Source organism: Pteropus alecto, unplaced genomic scaffold (assembly GCF_000325575.1).
Source record: "Pteropus alecto unplaced genomic scaffold, ASM32557v1 scaffold92, whole genome shotgun sequence".
NCBI lineage: Eukaryota > Metazoa > Chordata > Mammalia > Chiroptera > Pteropodidae > Pteropus > Pteropus alecto.
Window position 1 is genome coordinate 13,375,565 of NW_006432447.1, and position 15,300 is coordinate 13,390,864.

The following is a 15,300-nucleotide window of genomic DNA, read 5'->3' on the forward strand; positions in this document are numbered from 1 at the left end:
GGGGTGTGATTGAATTTCACGTGGTCGGCAATTCCCTGAACCAGAAACCCAACAAGAAGATCCTGATGTGGCTGGTTGGACTACAGAATGTATTCTCCCATCAGCTGCCCCGAATGCCAAAAGAGTACATCACACGGCTTGTCTTTGACCCGTAAGTGGTGCATTGCTCTTCCTTCTTTTTCATTTCCTTTTTAAATGAAAGAGGAACCACTTAGAAAGTGAAAGTCAACCATAGTCACCACTGAATCCTGCTGCCTCTGTGGATACAGAGCTATATTTAGATAATTGCTGTGTCTAAAAGCATTATGATTATTTTGTCAACAATTTATAAATTTTTGTTAATAATAATGAAACTCTATGTTTTAAGTTGCTGGTGGCTATCCTGTGCTTCATTCATTATAGCAATGAAAGAATATAAACACTAACAAGATGCCCCACTTTTTTCATAGTCAAAACATTTTTTGATTTTGGTTTCTTAACTAGATACCATTGTTGACCAGGTCTGTAAGCCCTGGGAAAATTTTTGGGATATCAGAGAATTTAACTTTGAAAATCCAACCCCTTCCAAAAAAAAAAAAACCAAAAAACCCCTACTCTAATTGGATGTATTTTAACATATATAGCCCAACAGCCTATGTGGACTGTGATACATGCATATTACAATTCAGAGTGACATTTTAGACAGAGACAAGGTCTGACGGGATTCTGTAATGTAAGTTTTGGCAAATTGTACATGTGGATTTTGTATTTTTTCCCATAATATTTCTGTAATGTTTCTGAGTAAGACTAATCTTCAGAAACATAGACCACATTTGTCCATGAGTTTGTGCTCTTTTTCTGACCACTCCACCCCCTAACCTGGGTCTTTTAGCATTGGGCGAACCCCTGTTCCAGTAGTCTGGAACATGTACTTTGTTCTTTATTTGTAATCCTCAAACCCTTCTTCGGTGGCTAGCATTTCATTCTTGTGGAAGCTCTGATGAAGACTTGTGCAGGCAAGCTTGCTCTAAAAAGTATGCACTGAAGAATGGTCTAGTGAGATTAGTGGCTAGATAAAGGTTTCCTTTAGATACTGAAGAAAAACACCGCCCCCTCCTTCCTGGTTGGTTAATAACAAACACCCCAAAAAGTATATTTATATAACCAAGACAGATAAAACTTTGATATAATCTTATTCTTTCAGGAAACACAAAACCCTTGCTTTAATTAAAGACGGCCGTGTTATTGGTGGTATCTGTTTCCGTATGTTCCCATCACAAGGATTCACAGAGATTGTTTTCTGTGCTGTAACCTCAAATGAGCAAGTCAAGGTAAGGAAAACTGAGGGTCTTAGAAGAAAAGCAGAATGTGGTGCTTCTCACTAAAGCTGAAGGGCTTCTCATGTCCAGAGAAGGCTTGAAGTGAAGTTCAGAACTTTGTGCGTGTGTGCGCGTGCGCGTGTGTGTGTATGTGTAGAGTAAATGGTTCCACATACCAACAAGACAGGTTCTACCAAAGCTTTGTTGGTCCCTGGGGCACAGTACAGAGATAAAGCACAGCCCTAAATGTGACTCAGGTATAGTCTATGGCAAGTGAAGGGATATTTGAAAACAAATTGTTGTGCTCATTGCTAACTTACATGTGCACATGCGTGCATGCGTGCGCATACACACACACATCTGGTGACACAAACACCAGAAAGGATATGGTGCGATGTGGATTAGGAAGACGATATAGATAGTTTACACTTCACAAAAGTGGGGCAGAGACTAAAGCAATTCTATAAGGGAAGTTGTGAAAAATTTGAAATTTGTGACTAAGTTTCAGAAGTATTCATGCAGGGTTTGGAATGTAGTGTTTTTTAGAGGACAGTTCATGTGGCTAATTTACCTTCTCAGTTATTCTTGGTATAGGTCCCTTCCTCCCCAGAAATCATGGCCGTTTCATTGATATCACAGTGGGTATTGCAGTTTGACTGGAATAAACTAGATTCCCAGTTGGCAGAAAGAGCTCTGATCTAGATTATGCTGTGTTCTACTCAGCTGCCCTTAGGAAAATGGAAGCAGGAAATATGTCTGTAGAATATTATTTATTTGGTATTTTGGGAGCCCTAAAGAGTATCATGTGAAAATAGTTGGTGGTGGAAAGATAAGCAGCTCAAGGATTAGATGGCTACTGAGAAAAATCATTGGAAGGTCTGAGGCAATGTCGTCTATTGAAGTATAATGAGCCATGCAAATATGAGCCATATACGTGATTTTACATTTTCTAGCAGCTACATTAAAAAAAGGAAAATTAGTTTTTAAAATTTATTTTACCTAGTACATCCAAAGTATTTTCACTGCAAGTGGTACTCATTGTCACAAAAAATTGTTAATGTACTGTCTCTTAGGTGTGTATTTTACACTGACTACCGGTATTGATTGGGACTAGTCACATTGTAAGTGCTCACTGGGCACATGTGGACAGTGGCTCCTGCATTGGACAGTGAAAGGCTAAGGACATTCATTGTTGCCTCTTGAAGCTGCAGAGAAACAGTACCATTTATGAAAATCAAAAATAAGTCACTGGAAGGAATCATTTTCTGCTTCAGGGCTACAGTTACTGCTGTGGGTACTTTTGCTTTCATTAACAGCTTTATGTTAATGAAACATAAATGAGTGCCAATCATAGCCACTGAGGTTATTTATCCTCACAAAGCACAAATGGGGCTATGTGTCTTTGACTCCTAGTACTAAGTTTAAGCATCAAAAGACAAACAAAATTCATCAGTCTTACATTTGTCATTCTGACCAGGAAGGTGAGGGCCCAGATTTGCTTGAAACTGATCTCTGGCTCTTTTTCAAGGAATTCCGACAGTGTGGTTTTAGATGGTGCTGTTGTTGTGTTTATCACTTTTTTTTTTTTTTTAAATTTCCCTCTTGTCAAAGTGAGAAACTACTCCAAATGTCCAGAGTTTAGGAACCTTTTTAAAAGGAAAAATTTTGTTTGGCTTTTTATAAGAAGATCTGGAAAATATGTCTTTGGTTTGTAATTTCAGGAAAAGATTGCATAATTTTTGTTTTCAAAGAAAGCTACACCAAACAACTTGTTCGGAAAGGTTGATTAAGGTTAACTTGGACACATTTAGGGATACCAGAGGGAAATTAAAGGTATTTAATATGAATTGGACGCTTTGTCTTATTACTTTTCAGGAGAGCACTTAATTTTTTTTCCTCAAACCTCATAATTTTCTAAAGACTTGAAGGAAGGTAGCCAAACGTTACAAACTCAATAGGAAGAACTAAGAAAAAAAAAAATCACTCTTTGTAAGTGACTTAAAACGATAGTTTTAGAAAATGAAGATTATTCTTTCAAAAATGAATGGGGAATGGATGAGTTTGGTGGAAGCCAGTGCTGGTAGCACCTATATGTGAAAACTGCAAGTTCATAAGTGGAGCTTTTAAATTTTTATTTAATATATTAAAATTTTTGGCTCAGTGATACTTTTAAATTTGTACCCACTCATTTTGGAGTATCACACTTACAACCAGATTTTTGTAAATGCTTTAAGATTTGTATGTGAATTTATCTTGTTCAAAGTACACATAAGAAAACACTTGAGAATTTACTTCAAGTTCCTCACTTGGTTTTAGAATATCTTGTCAAGTAAGAGTTATTTGGGTTTGATATTATATACAATTTTAAAGTTATATACTTAATACCTGTTTACCATAATAAATATTTAAACAAACACCAACATTACTAGTTGGATTTGGGAAAGAATCCTTTTGGCGGCCATTAAAAATAAAGACATACAAACAAGGGAAATAGTTCTGGGGTGAAAATCAAAACATTTGCTTCTAATAGCTTAACATTGTCAATGCCTCTTTAACTAAAGAAATATTTAAGCTACCACTATTGCCAGTCACAATACTGGATGTAGAAAGGATTCAAGTTAAAAGAAGCAGCCTTTACTCACAAGCAGCTTGGAAAATGGAAAATTTGTTTGGAGAGGTAACAAATTAGTGGCTACTTATGAAAAATATCTTACATGGGCTTTGAGAAGTCATTTGCAAAAGAACCATTATTGCTCGAGTAAATCATTGGATTGTGGCTGAAAGGGAGAAAATTTATAGTTCTATTAATTTCTCACAAGATGGTGTATATAACACGAGCCTAGCTCTTTTCCATCTCCCACAGCTATGTTAAAGTGAGTTTCATCAGAAGACACATCCCTTACTGATTTCTAGACTTTCCTATTCCTGTGCAGATGTAGTTTCCTCCAACTGGCCAATCGTTCTCTTTTCTCCAGTTTTTTTCATCTTTCTTGAAAAATAATTTAAAATAACATCGGTGATACACAAGTACATTTTCAGATAAAACAAAAATCCCACTCTTCCTTCCCCTTGCCATTCATATTGTCAGCTTGGTGTGCATCGTTCCAGTTGCCTCTCTGATTATATACATGGAAATGTACCAGTATATAAGAGGTGACTATGAGTTTTGTTGTTCTTGTTTATATAAATAGAATTCAAACTGTTTGTACTTAAAAAAATACTTTCCATTATGTCTTATGGGATCTTTCAACTTTAGTGCATGAATATAGTTATTTAAATTTATATTTAGATCAATTAAAATTAAAGTTAAAATTCTGTTTCTTGGTCACTCAAGTACTTACTAGCCACATGTGACTTACACATCTTAATAATGGCTGCCATATTGGATAGCATAAAGAATATTTCCATCATTAGAGATTTTTATTAAACAGTACTAACATAGAGCTATGTTATCCTTTTTATATAGTATTTTATAATGTGGATGTACCATAATTTATGTAAGCATTTTCCTATTGACAACATTTATGTTTTTTTTCTATCACAAACAGTGCTCTGTTTGGAAATGTTTTTCTAGACACTGAGAAGTAGAATTGGTGCATGAATGAATATGGCCACTCTAAATTTAAAAAATTATTTCCAGATTGCCCTTTTCAGTCGATTTACCAATTTACATTTCACCAGTGGTGTTAGAGAGTGCCGTGTTCCCCTATCCTTACTGACACTGGGTACCATCAACCTTTAAAGTATTTGCATGCTGTTGAGAGAAATATTGCATTTCCTGATCAGTGCTCTGACTACTATTGAGGTCGCATATCATTTTTATATTTATTGGTAATATTTATTGTTCATTCTTTTCCTTTGACAATTTTTCTTTTAGTCTGTCTCCTATTTTTGGTATTGATGCTATAGAAGATATTTATATTCTTTATTTTATTTTATTTTATTTATTTATTTAATTTTTTTTTTTTTAGGCAAGCAGCAACCCTTGGTTGACTTCACCGATTGCAATGACCTTGTCAGCTTACAATCCTTTATTTTTTATTTTTTAATTTTTTACACCTATATAGCAGCACCTGGTCTTCCTAGGTGATCTCCCATCCAAGTACTAACCAGGCCCGACCCTGCTTAGCTTCTGAGATCAGAAGGGATTGGGCTTGTTCAGGGTAGCATTGCCATAGACTATATTCTTGATATTAAATCTTTATAACATATGTTATTACTGTACCCTTCCAATTTGTCCTTTGTCTTTTATTTGGGGTATCTTAAATTGATTATGGTAGCTTTCAAATGTTTTAAAATTTGAAGTATTCTGCTTAACAATGAGTTTTTTTTTTTTGCTTTTGCATTTTTTATTTTCTTTGGGAGGCCTTTTTGTACCCGTAGGTTATAAACCTACTTTTTAATATCTTTTTATAATACTTTTGTATAGGATTATTTTTCCAATCCATCTACTTAGCTTGTTTTCCATTTGACAAACTCTTTTAAGGCCTAGCTTAAATATCTTCTTTACCTTCTATATCCTCTTCCTTCTTCCCCGTAATTATCTTATAGCCTTTTTTTCTATAACAGGTACAAATACATCACTCTGTACCCATGCTGTGCAATAGAAATATAATGCAAGCCACCTATGTAACTTTAAAATTTCTAGTATTCATATTTTAAAAAAGTAAAAATAGGTGAAATTAACTTTGGTATTTTATATTTAACTAGGTATGTCCAAAATATTGTCATTTCAACAGATAATAAGTATACAATGGTATTAATGTGGATTTTTTTCCTCAACGTGTATTGTACACTCTAGTACATCTCAATTTGGACTGTTTACATCTTAGTTGCTCAGAAACCACATGTGGCCAGTGGCTACCATATTGAAAGTGCAACTCTGCAATTATATGTTCATATGTTTATCTTCCCCATTTAGCTAACTTCTTCTCAAGGAGAGAGGTGTTTCATTCATCCTTTTATTTGAGTTTCATTCAAACGCATGATGTGTCAGAGTTGTGATATGTTTGGAAAAGCTGAAACGTCCTTGGGTAGCATCTATAGGAAAATAATTTCTAGAGCAAGGAGACTTGTAGCTTCACATGGGATAGAGAGTTAGACCAGATGACTTCCCAAGATCTCTGTCTCCCTTTGAGGTACTACCTGTACCTGAAATCGTACCTGTAAGCATGTGTGACTTCTTTAGAAAAGTGTGTCACCAAATTTTATAATATTTATGTGAAGATTTTTGTGTCTGGCTGCTTGGATTTGCTTTCACCTCTTTTTAAGAAGTTCTAAAACAGTCACTTTAAATTTATAGATTTTTCTAAGCTTTATACATTACTGAAAAACCTGGTAATTGCATTTTGTTTTTTATATTTTAATCATTTATTTATTCAACCTCATTCACTATCTTTACTTTATAAAGTGGTCTCAGTCCTTATAAGAAGTTCAGTCAGATTTTAGGCCTCTTAGGCCTTGCTTAGAAAGGTCTGATAAGACCAAGCTGAAAATCCTATGTGTGTGATGATACAGTTGAAGGATTGCTGATTTTCAGTATACAGGAAACACTTGGATTAGTTAACATTCTAGTAAAGATTAGCACTTTTCATTTACATTGCTCCTTTCATCTCAGGTTCTTAAATACTTTAAAGTTAAGCAGATATTCATAATTCAAATTTACTTACTCCAAACATTTTTTTATTAATATTCAGCAAGTAATCTTTAGGACTGAACTAGCAGTTTGTAGTCTTTATGTGTTATTTTCAAAGAATCAGAAATTTGTGTTTCTAAGTAATAATTATATCTCAATTCAAGGAATTTGAATTTTTTGGTTTTATAGCTCATTTTCAAAGTTCAGAAATGCTAGAACGGGTGTCAGTAATGTATTGGTAAAATATATCAAAGTACAAACATTTTAATTTGCCAGTATTTCCAAGTGAATTTGTGAGACTTATCTTTTGTTCAGAACCTAATATAGTTGTCTGTATGCTAACATCCACTTAGGGCTATGGAACACACCTGATGAATCATTTGAAAGAATATCATATAAAACATAACATCCTGAACTTCCTCACGTATGCAGATGAATATGCAATTGGATATTTCAAGAAACAGGTAGGTTTTTCATTGTGCAACACCATTCTGTCATTTTTTAAATATTACTCAGGTAGCCTTCATCCAAATTAGTTTTTCTCCTCAGCAATTTATACTTATAAGAAGGACAGAGATTTATTTTATAAGCCTTAAGCCTTAAGTAAGCTTCGGATTGGATTAGAGGGTCGGACCAGCACATAATAAGTAGTAAATAAATATTTAAATATTTGTTGAGTGAATGAATGTCATCTATATGTGAAGTATAATGCCTCTTAACATTCTAAATTATGGTATCCTCAGGCTAAAGAGAAGTTCTCAGTTCTGGGTGAGTAGAGTTCATGTATGAGAGAAATCTATTCAGTCTGTAGGATGCCTTTACAACAGCAGAGAGGAAGTGCTGACTTTAGGAAGAGCTCCTGGTTCTAGAGCACACAGCAGGCTGGGAGCTTGGCCACCATCTCAGTCCTTTCTTATCTGAAGTTTTCAGCTCAGCATTTTAAGGATTATTCTTTGGCTGCATATTTTTTGGATAGTGCTTTATAATTACTAAATGTTTTTCACCTAATCTGACTACAAAAGTAATATAGTTATTGTAAAAATTTTGGAAAATGTAGTAAAGCACAAAGAATAAAAGGAAAAATGGCTTGAAATTCTACTACCCAGAGAAATTTACTGTTGTTTTGATATATACTCATCTAATATTTTTTCCGTGTGTATGTGTGTGTGTGTGTGTGTGAATGTATGTAATGTTTTGGTATATACTCATCTAATATTTTTTCCATGTGTATGTGTGTGTGTGTGTGTGTGTGAATGTATGTGTGTATATAAATATAAAAATTGGCTCATAATTACTTGCTTTTTTTAATATATTCTGATTATTTTTTCATATGATTTTTGATGGTTCTCTGAAATCTTGTCATATAAATATAAAATAATTTATTAAACCAATAACACATTTTGGGGGACATTTAGATATTTCTTGTATGTAAGCGTACATGTATGAGTGTGTGTGTGTGCTTGTGCATGTGCTTGCATATGTGTTACCCTCATCTATGGTAGTGGCTTAGAATAAATGTCTAAGAGTAGAGTTGCTTCCAGGCATGTTTAAGGTTTGGTTTTGCATTTCCAAATACTGTAACAGTTTCTGTTCTCTCAGCACTATATAAGGGGGCTCAGGAAAGTAGCTGATAATTGAAAAATACATTTTTACCCTTTTACTAGATATCAGATTGTGTATGTTTGCATTTATTTGATCATTGTGAGGTTTGACTTGTTTTTCTTCATTCACTAATCCTTTGTATTTTTCTTTTTTTTTTGAATTTCCGATTCATTGTATTTTGCCTCTTTTTCTATTAAAATAGTTATTTTTGCATTAATTTATGAAAACTCTTTGTATATAAGGATATTAACCTTTTATTTTATGATTCTTCCCTCCCCCCCTCCACCCTCCACCCTCTGTTTGTCATTCGTTTCAACATTGCTTATGGCTTTTTCTTTAATGTATAGAATTTTTGAGATTTTATTACATAAACTCTTAACTTTTTTTTTTTTTAATATATAAAGTCCTTATGTGACTAGAAAGCTTTCCCTCTTCCTATGTCATATAATTAATCTTTTATTTATTTTTTCTCATTCTTTGGAATGTTTGTGGCTTTTATAACCAAACTCTCCTGACAGTGGAATTGCTTCACCGAGGGCCTGAGAGCCAGCTTTCCTAGTCCGTAACTACATTGCAAAGCGTGAAATCTCAGCCATGGGTCTTAAATGACTTATCTGTAGTCCTCTTTGAAGGTGATGGCAATAATTGCTTAGAAAGTAAGTTTTTGCTGAAAGAGGAGGCAGGAAACTGCTGGCAATAGTTCTGAAGCCAAAGTAATTTTCTGCAAAAAACTGAAATAGGCACTATAGGGAAAATTATGTTTATATTATAAATATATGAATATATACACTGTAGCACTTTGTTATTACAGCTTAAAGTATGTAAATGAATATATCGCAAAGCATTAATGTCAGTGAATCAACCACACATTGTGATGGTCTGGAAGTTTTTTGCCTATGAAGTCGGGGTTTCATTTTCTCAACATCAGGGTTCTAATTGCTGTATTTTTTGACAAGCTTTTCTTTCAGACTTTAGATCAGTGTTAGTTATTGATTTGTTGAGAATCCTGGGGGCCCCCTTTCCCACTTTGGGAGAAATTGTGCAATTTAATGCAAAATTGAACCTTATTTTTAATAGCCATTTTTCTTTGAAAAATGTTTAATGTTTGTTTTACTAGGATTATTTTTTACGTTGTCTTGCTTCCTGTTTGTACAGTTTGATTTTTGATGTTTTTGAAGTTTGTGGAAGAGTTTCATGCTAATCCTTTCCATAATAATACAAGAACTTGAAAGAAGCATTTCTTAATGCCTAGCACAGTATCTAGCACATAGCTAGCACACAATAGATACTTGATGCATAAAGCTCATACGAATGAATTTATTTGCTTTGCAGGGTTTCTCCAAAGAAATTAAAATACCTAGAACCAAATATGTTGGCTACATCAAGGATTATGAAGGAGCCACTTTAATGGGATGTGAGCTAAACCCGCGGATCCCATACACAGAATTTTCTGTCATCATTAAGAAACAGAAGGAGGTGAGCATGTGACTAACTCATGTTCCTTCTGTACAAGCCAGTCTACTGGGTGTCATAATCTCAGTTTGCTATGGTTTGTGTAGATTTCTTCTTTGAAGGTACCCTTGATCTGTCTCTGCCCTTTAGTCACCGTTCCTAGGAGCGTCAACAGTTGTTAAACTGGTATTAAATACAAAACTTGGAAAATATAATGACTCATCTAGCCTCCAGCATCTTTCCCAAACTTACCTGTTTACTTTCCTCTCTAAACTATTCCCCAAAGGCCATTAGTAATACTTTAACCCTCTTGCTTGGTGTCTTGCATCCATTATCCATCTCCCTATCCCAGCATATACACAAATTGAACCAGTTCAGCCTGTTTATTTCCTCCTTGGAACTTCTCTAGCACTAGTTTGATCCTCCCCATTGGAATTTCAATTATTCATCATATTAAATAGACATTTATCTTAGTGTGTATTATTCTCTCCTTTTACATTGCCAAGTTCTGAAGGCTTACACTTCTAGGTATTAACTGATTGGTTATCTAATATCAGGGTGAAGTCTTTTATGCATATGAACTAAAAGAGAAGCAGTAAAAGGAACGGTTGATAGATTTGACTACATAGCAATTTTACATTTCTCTAAGACAGGAAAAAACCATAAAAAGAACATAATTGGGGAGTGCACAGAGGCTTTTTAACAAATAAATGAACTTTGTGTTAAGCCCGTGATCACATCCTTACCTCCCTGGTTCGTTGCAGTTCAAAAACTGGGAGTTTGCAGCTGTGTCATCCCACATCTACTTTGTACTTCTGTTATTCATTCTAGTGCACTTTTTTTTCTGAAGTAACTTCTAGAAGTCTTGTCTTAATCATATCTTTGTTTTTGGTTTCTACCAATGCCCCTTAATCTTAGTTCTTAGTTATTTATCAGACATCACCAGAATAACAGACACAACTTAAACAGTGTCTGGTGCATAGTAGGTCTCCATAAGTATTTCCCTTTTACTTAAAGTGGCTCAGATTTGTCCGTATGCTTCATAGGGAAGTGGGCAAAAGGCGTTTTTTGTTTTAAGTTAGAAAATAAAAACAACCTTTGTTGATTTCTTGGTCAAAATGTCAGTCTGAGAGAGAATTCCAAATAGGGTACTTGGTGAGTTAATAAAAGCGCAGCAGGCTCCTCTCTCCGTCTCTCTCTGAAGAGCTAGCTTTCTTCATTGTTCTCTTTGGAGCTTAATGAGCAGGTCTGAATTCATCAGCTCTTTGTTCAGCACTAGAGGCTGCTGGCCAACTAAAGCCATCACTGTGCTGTCAGCTGCTCTTTCCTCATTCCTCCTCTCAGCAGCACCAATTCATCCCCACAATATAAGCTGAGAGCAGAATACCCCTGGCAGGCTCTGCAAATCGATGTGGTCCCGATCTGTTGGCTCTTCCTTCATAAAGGGTAAAGCCATAAGCACAGAGCTAACAAAAACAGTCAACTTTTTAGAAGGCACGTCTCCTTCCCCCTTCCTCTTTCTCCTCTTCTCTTGGATCTCATTCCCCTCTCTGCTCACCTTCCTCTTTACCTCCAGCCTTCTCTAATACATTTAATGGATGATGCAGGCTTGGAGCTGTAATTTAGATCTTTTAAAAGAGATGTGAAGTTATCGTAATAAAATATTTGGATCCATATAGTATCTTCTGACAAGTCAAAAAATTTTTACAAATATCACTTATTCCAACTTTGAAAACTCCTTTGAGAAGGGTAGAGACAAATGGTGGTAGCAAACAAACTCTAAATATATGGAGGATTTTCCTAGCCCCTGAAAGCATAAAGAGTAGAATAACTTGTAGTTGTGGTTAGTGGAGATGGAGAGAGAAACTTAGTGCAGCTAGACAGGTGGCACAGAGAGTGGAGAGCTTTGCAAGTGTTGACTCCAAGGAACTGGTAGGATCCACAGGGGCCCGGTGTCATCTGAGATGGCTTTGTGCAAGATGTGTTTTGAAATGGACAGCCTAGTAGTGGGATCAGCATGAGCAAAGACTCAAGAGTACAAGTAGATTCATGGGCACATGAATAACTAGGACCGTAGGTGGGTGATTAATGAAAGCCACTGTTTCAGAAAGTGTGAATAGACTATGAGCAGGCGGAATTGAGTGTATGTGTGTGTGCATGTGTGTGCATATATATGCGGGCTGGGAGGGAGGGATTATTCTTAAATCTTAATCTACATGTAAGACTACAAGGAACTGAGATTGGAGGAGCCAAAGTCAGGGCCAGGCAAAGCAATGAGATTTTTTTAAAGGAGTGTTAAGACTTGGTAATGTACTAAAGAGGGAAGAGTCTTCCCGAATTTTCTGTTTGGGAAAATTAAAACTGACAGCAATGGAAAGAGAGGTGGATTTGAGGAGGGAAAGATGATAACATGGTGAGGAAGTGAAGACATTTTCTAGGGAGGTGAAGAGCTTAGAAGAGAAATGCCTTCTTTTTCCAAAGTGGTCCTTGGAGGCATAGGGAGGTTAGGAAGCCTCCCACTCCAGTTAGCAGTCACTCACCAAGAGCCCACCCAACTTCAGGGTGCTGTCGTGAGGGGTATGGAAGCCACCTGATAAGTCATCATGCTGGAAAGTCCTTCGGTAAAGGGGAAAAAAAGTTTCAAGTTATATTTGAAATTATATTTTCTAAAGGCATTTATTTAAAAGATTGCCATTGGGAGTCTTTTTTTTTTTTAGAAAAAAGACTTGTACTTACAAATACGTGAAGGGAGAGCATTCATCTTGATTGTCCTTTCCAAAGGAACAGCCACTAGCCACATGTGGCTCCTGAGTACTTGATCTATGATTAATCTAAACTGAGAAACACTCCGATTTTGAAGACTAATATGAATAAAAAAAAGTAAACTATCTCAACTTTTTCTGTTGATTATATGCTGTAATGAAAATATTTTGAATATATTAGGTTAAATAAAAATAATGTTAAAATCAATTTCATTTATTTTTACTTTTTTTAAAAATGTGGCTACTGGAAAATTTTAAATTACATGAGTGGTTTGCATTACATTTTTATTGGGCAGCACTGAACTAGATTTATAGGGATGTACTTTTACTAGTCCCATTCATTTTATGAAATTTTTTGTTTAATTGGTAGGATAATGAATTCATGCCACGTCATTTACCAGTGATAAATTTGAGGTTAAGCAGTTAGGAACTAGAATTTTTTTGTTTTCTTTTGTGAATTCAATTAATGACTGCTACTATTTTTTTTTTCTTTTTCCCAAAATTCAGTTATGATATGGTTAATTTTCAGATGGTGATTTTTCTTTTTTTTTTTTAGTCTTTTTTTTCTTTTTTAAAGGGAAAACTGCACTGTTTTGGAAATAATTACCTCAGTACATTAGGAATTATTTTACAAAACAAACACCCCTCAAAATTCCCTCACATCATGGTTGTGGTGCCTTGACAGACAATTCTTTAGAGCTGCTTTTTGGATGCAAACAGCATAGGTTGGGGCCCAAGCCTTGAAAAGTTTGAATTGCAAGGTCATCTTCTCAGGTTTTGGAGAATTTCTGAAGTCGGCTTTTCTGCTCCTTCAGTCGGAAGGGAACACAGTTCCTAGTCATGGGATGTGAAGAGGTCTGATGCTTGTCTGGGTAGCAGGTGCTCAGCTGCTTTACTGTAGCTCTGGCAGAGGCTACTCGAAGAAGCAGGGCAAAATCCTTGGCTCTTATGCTAAAGAGGACAATGGGCCCTTGGAGCAGTGTTTTCTCTCAATATCAGCCAGGTGTTCAAAGAAGGTTTTGTGAGTGACACTAAATGGGCATGGTGTAATAGAATGTTTTCATGTCTTTCTTGTTCAATAGAATTCACTCTTTTCTCCCTTTTTGTTTCCAAAAGGCTTTATTTTGTTAGGAAAACAACTCCTTACGTTGGCTGACGTAAGCTGTGGCCACAGACTTCTGTCTCTGAACACATGTTTTTCCTGTGCTTTACAGATCATTAAAAAGCTGATAGAAAGAAAACAAGCTCAGATTCGAAAAGTCTACCCTGGACTTTCGTGTTTTAAAGATGGAGTTCGACAGATTCCAATAGAAAGCATTCCTGGAATTAGTATGTATAGATTTTCTTTTAAATCAAAAATCTTTTGGTAATGCTGTCAGATGTGTTTGAAATAATTACCAGAGTACAGTACTTTGAAAAGCTTTTCGCCTTGCTCATCTCCATTCATGGTATTTCTAGTCTTTTAAGAAGGCAGAAATGCTTTTCTTTTATGTCTTTTTCCTACTTCTCAATGCAAATAAACGAAAGAGAGCTTAGATGACCCCCTTTGTAGCTATTAATATCCATCATTTTACGAGAGCCTGCTATTTATAGCACAGTGCTAGGTACTGCCCATATGTGGCCTTGAAAGTAGGGGAAATCTACTTTTACAAACAGAAATTGAGTGTCAGGATGGTTAAGTCCTTTAACTTACTTGGCCAGTAACTGTCAGAAGTAGAAGCAACCCAATTCAGATCTCCAAACATCATACTGTCGCACCATGTCTCATTGCCATTATGGTTTCAACCTGCATAAATCTGTGCGCGGCTAAATTAGTTTTCCCAGACTTCTAAAAAAATATGATTGGAAATCACATAATTTGTTTCAGGTTCCCCATTTTACAATAGTTTTCCCAAGGGCTCTTATCTACGAGTATGTTAGCAGCGAGTTGTATTGAGTTAAAACATACAAGACAGCATTGTGTAGATCAGAAGCTATTGAATATTGCCACTTTTCATTTGGTTCAGGTCCAGGATCTTCTGGTATATTGAAGATTTAAAAAGCAAGACAAAAATCAAACAAACTAAAATCCTCCAGGAAAAAAAGACATTGTTTCTTCATTATATGTTTCACATATGTTTCTTCATAATCAAATCTGCTTCTGTAACAGATCTTGCTTCCTTTTTACTGCCAGACCCGGACCTTTTACTTTCCCATATTATCCCTGTTAATGACGAATACCTCCCATATCACTGGATGCCAGTTTGTGCCAGGCATTCTTCTATGAGATAACATCATCTAATTTTTAGAGTTCCGTTTTATAGATTGATGAACTGAGAGACAAAAGGTTCAGTAACTTATCTAGGGTAAGTTAGCTTTTCAGGAGAGAGCCAGAAATCAATCTAGCTCTGTTGGACTCCAGGCTATGTTTTCTTTCTGCTATACTAAACCATCTTGCATTAGAAGCAGGGTCTTTGCCAAATAAAATAGAGACCAGGACAGAATTTGTTCTAACCAAGAATAACAGCTTAATTCTTTCCAGTGGTGATTGGCAAAAAAAAAAAAAAAAAAT

General features: G+C 35.5%; 1 protein-coding gene and 1 pseudogene across 1 annotated transcript in view; one reads left to right on the plus strand and one right to left on the minus strand.

The window, feature by feature from the left end:
• The window catches only part of KAT2B (lysine acetyltransferase 2B), a 66,125-nt gene that overhangs the window by 44,264 nt on the left and 6,561 nt on the right, over nucleotides 1-15,300 (plus strand). Inside the window, exons 12-16 of the mRNA XM_025043606.1 lie at nucleotides 1-151; nucleotides 1,184-1,310; nucleotides 7,287-7,397; nucleotides 9,868-10,011; nucleotides 13,964-14,078. The exon at nucleotides 1-151 is cut by the window's left edge and continues 28 nt beyond it. Of these exons, the coding sequence (XP_024899374.1) occupies nucleotides 1-151; nucleotides 1,184-1,310; nucleotides 7,287-7,397; nucleotides 9,868-10,011; nucleotides 13,964-14,078 (648 nt within the window). The remainder of the gene's footprint in view (nucleotides 152-1,183; nucleotides 1,311-7,286; nucleotides 7,398-9,867; nucleotides 10,012-13,963; nucleotides 14,079-15,300) is intronic.
• Nucleotides 5,360-5,475, minus strand: LOC112476017 (annotated as a pseudogene).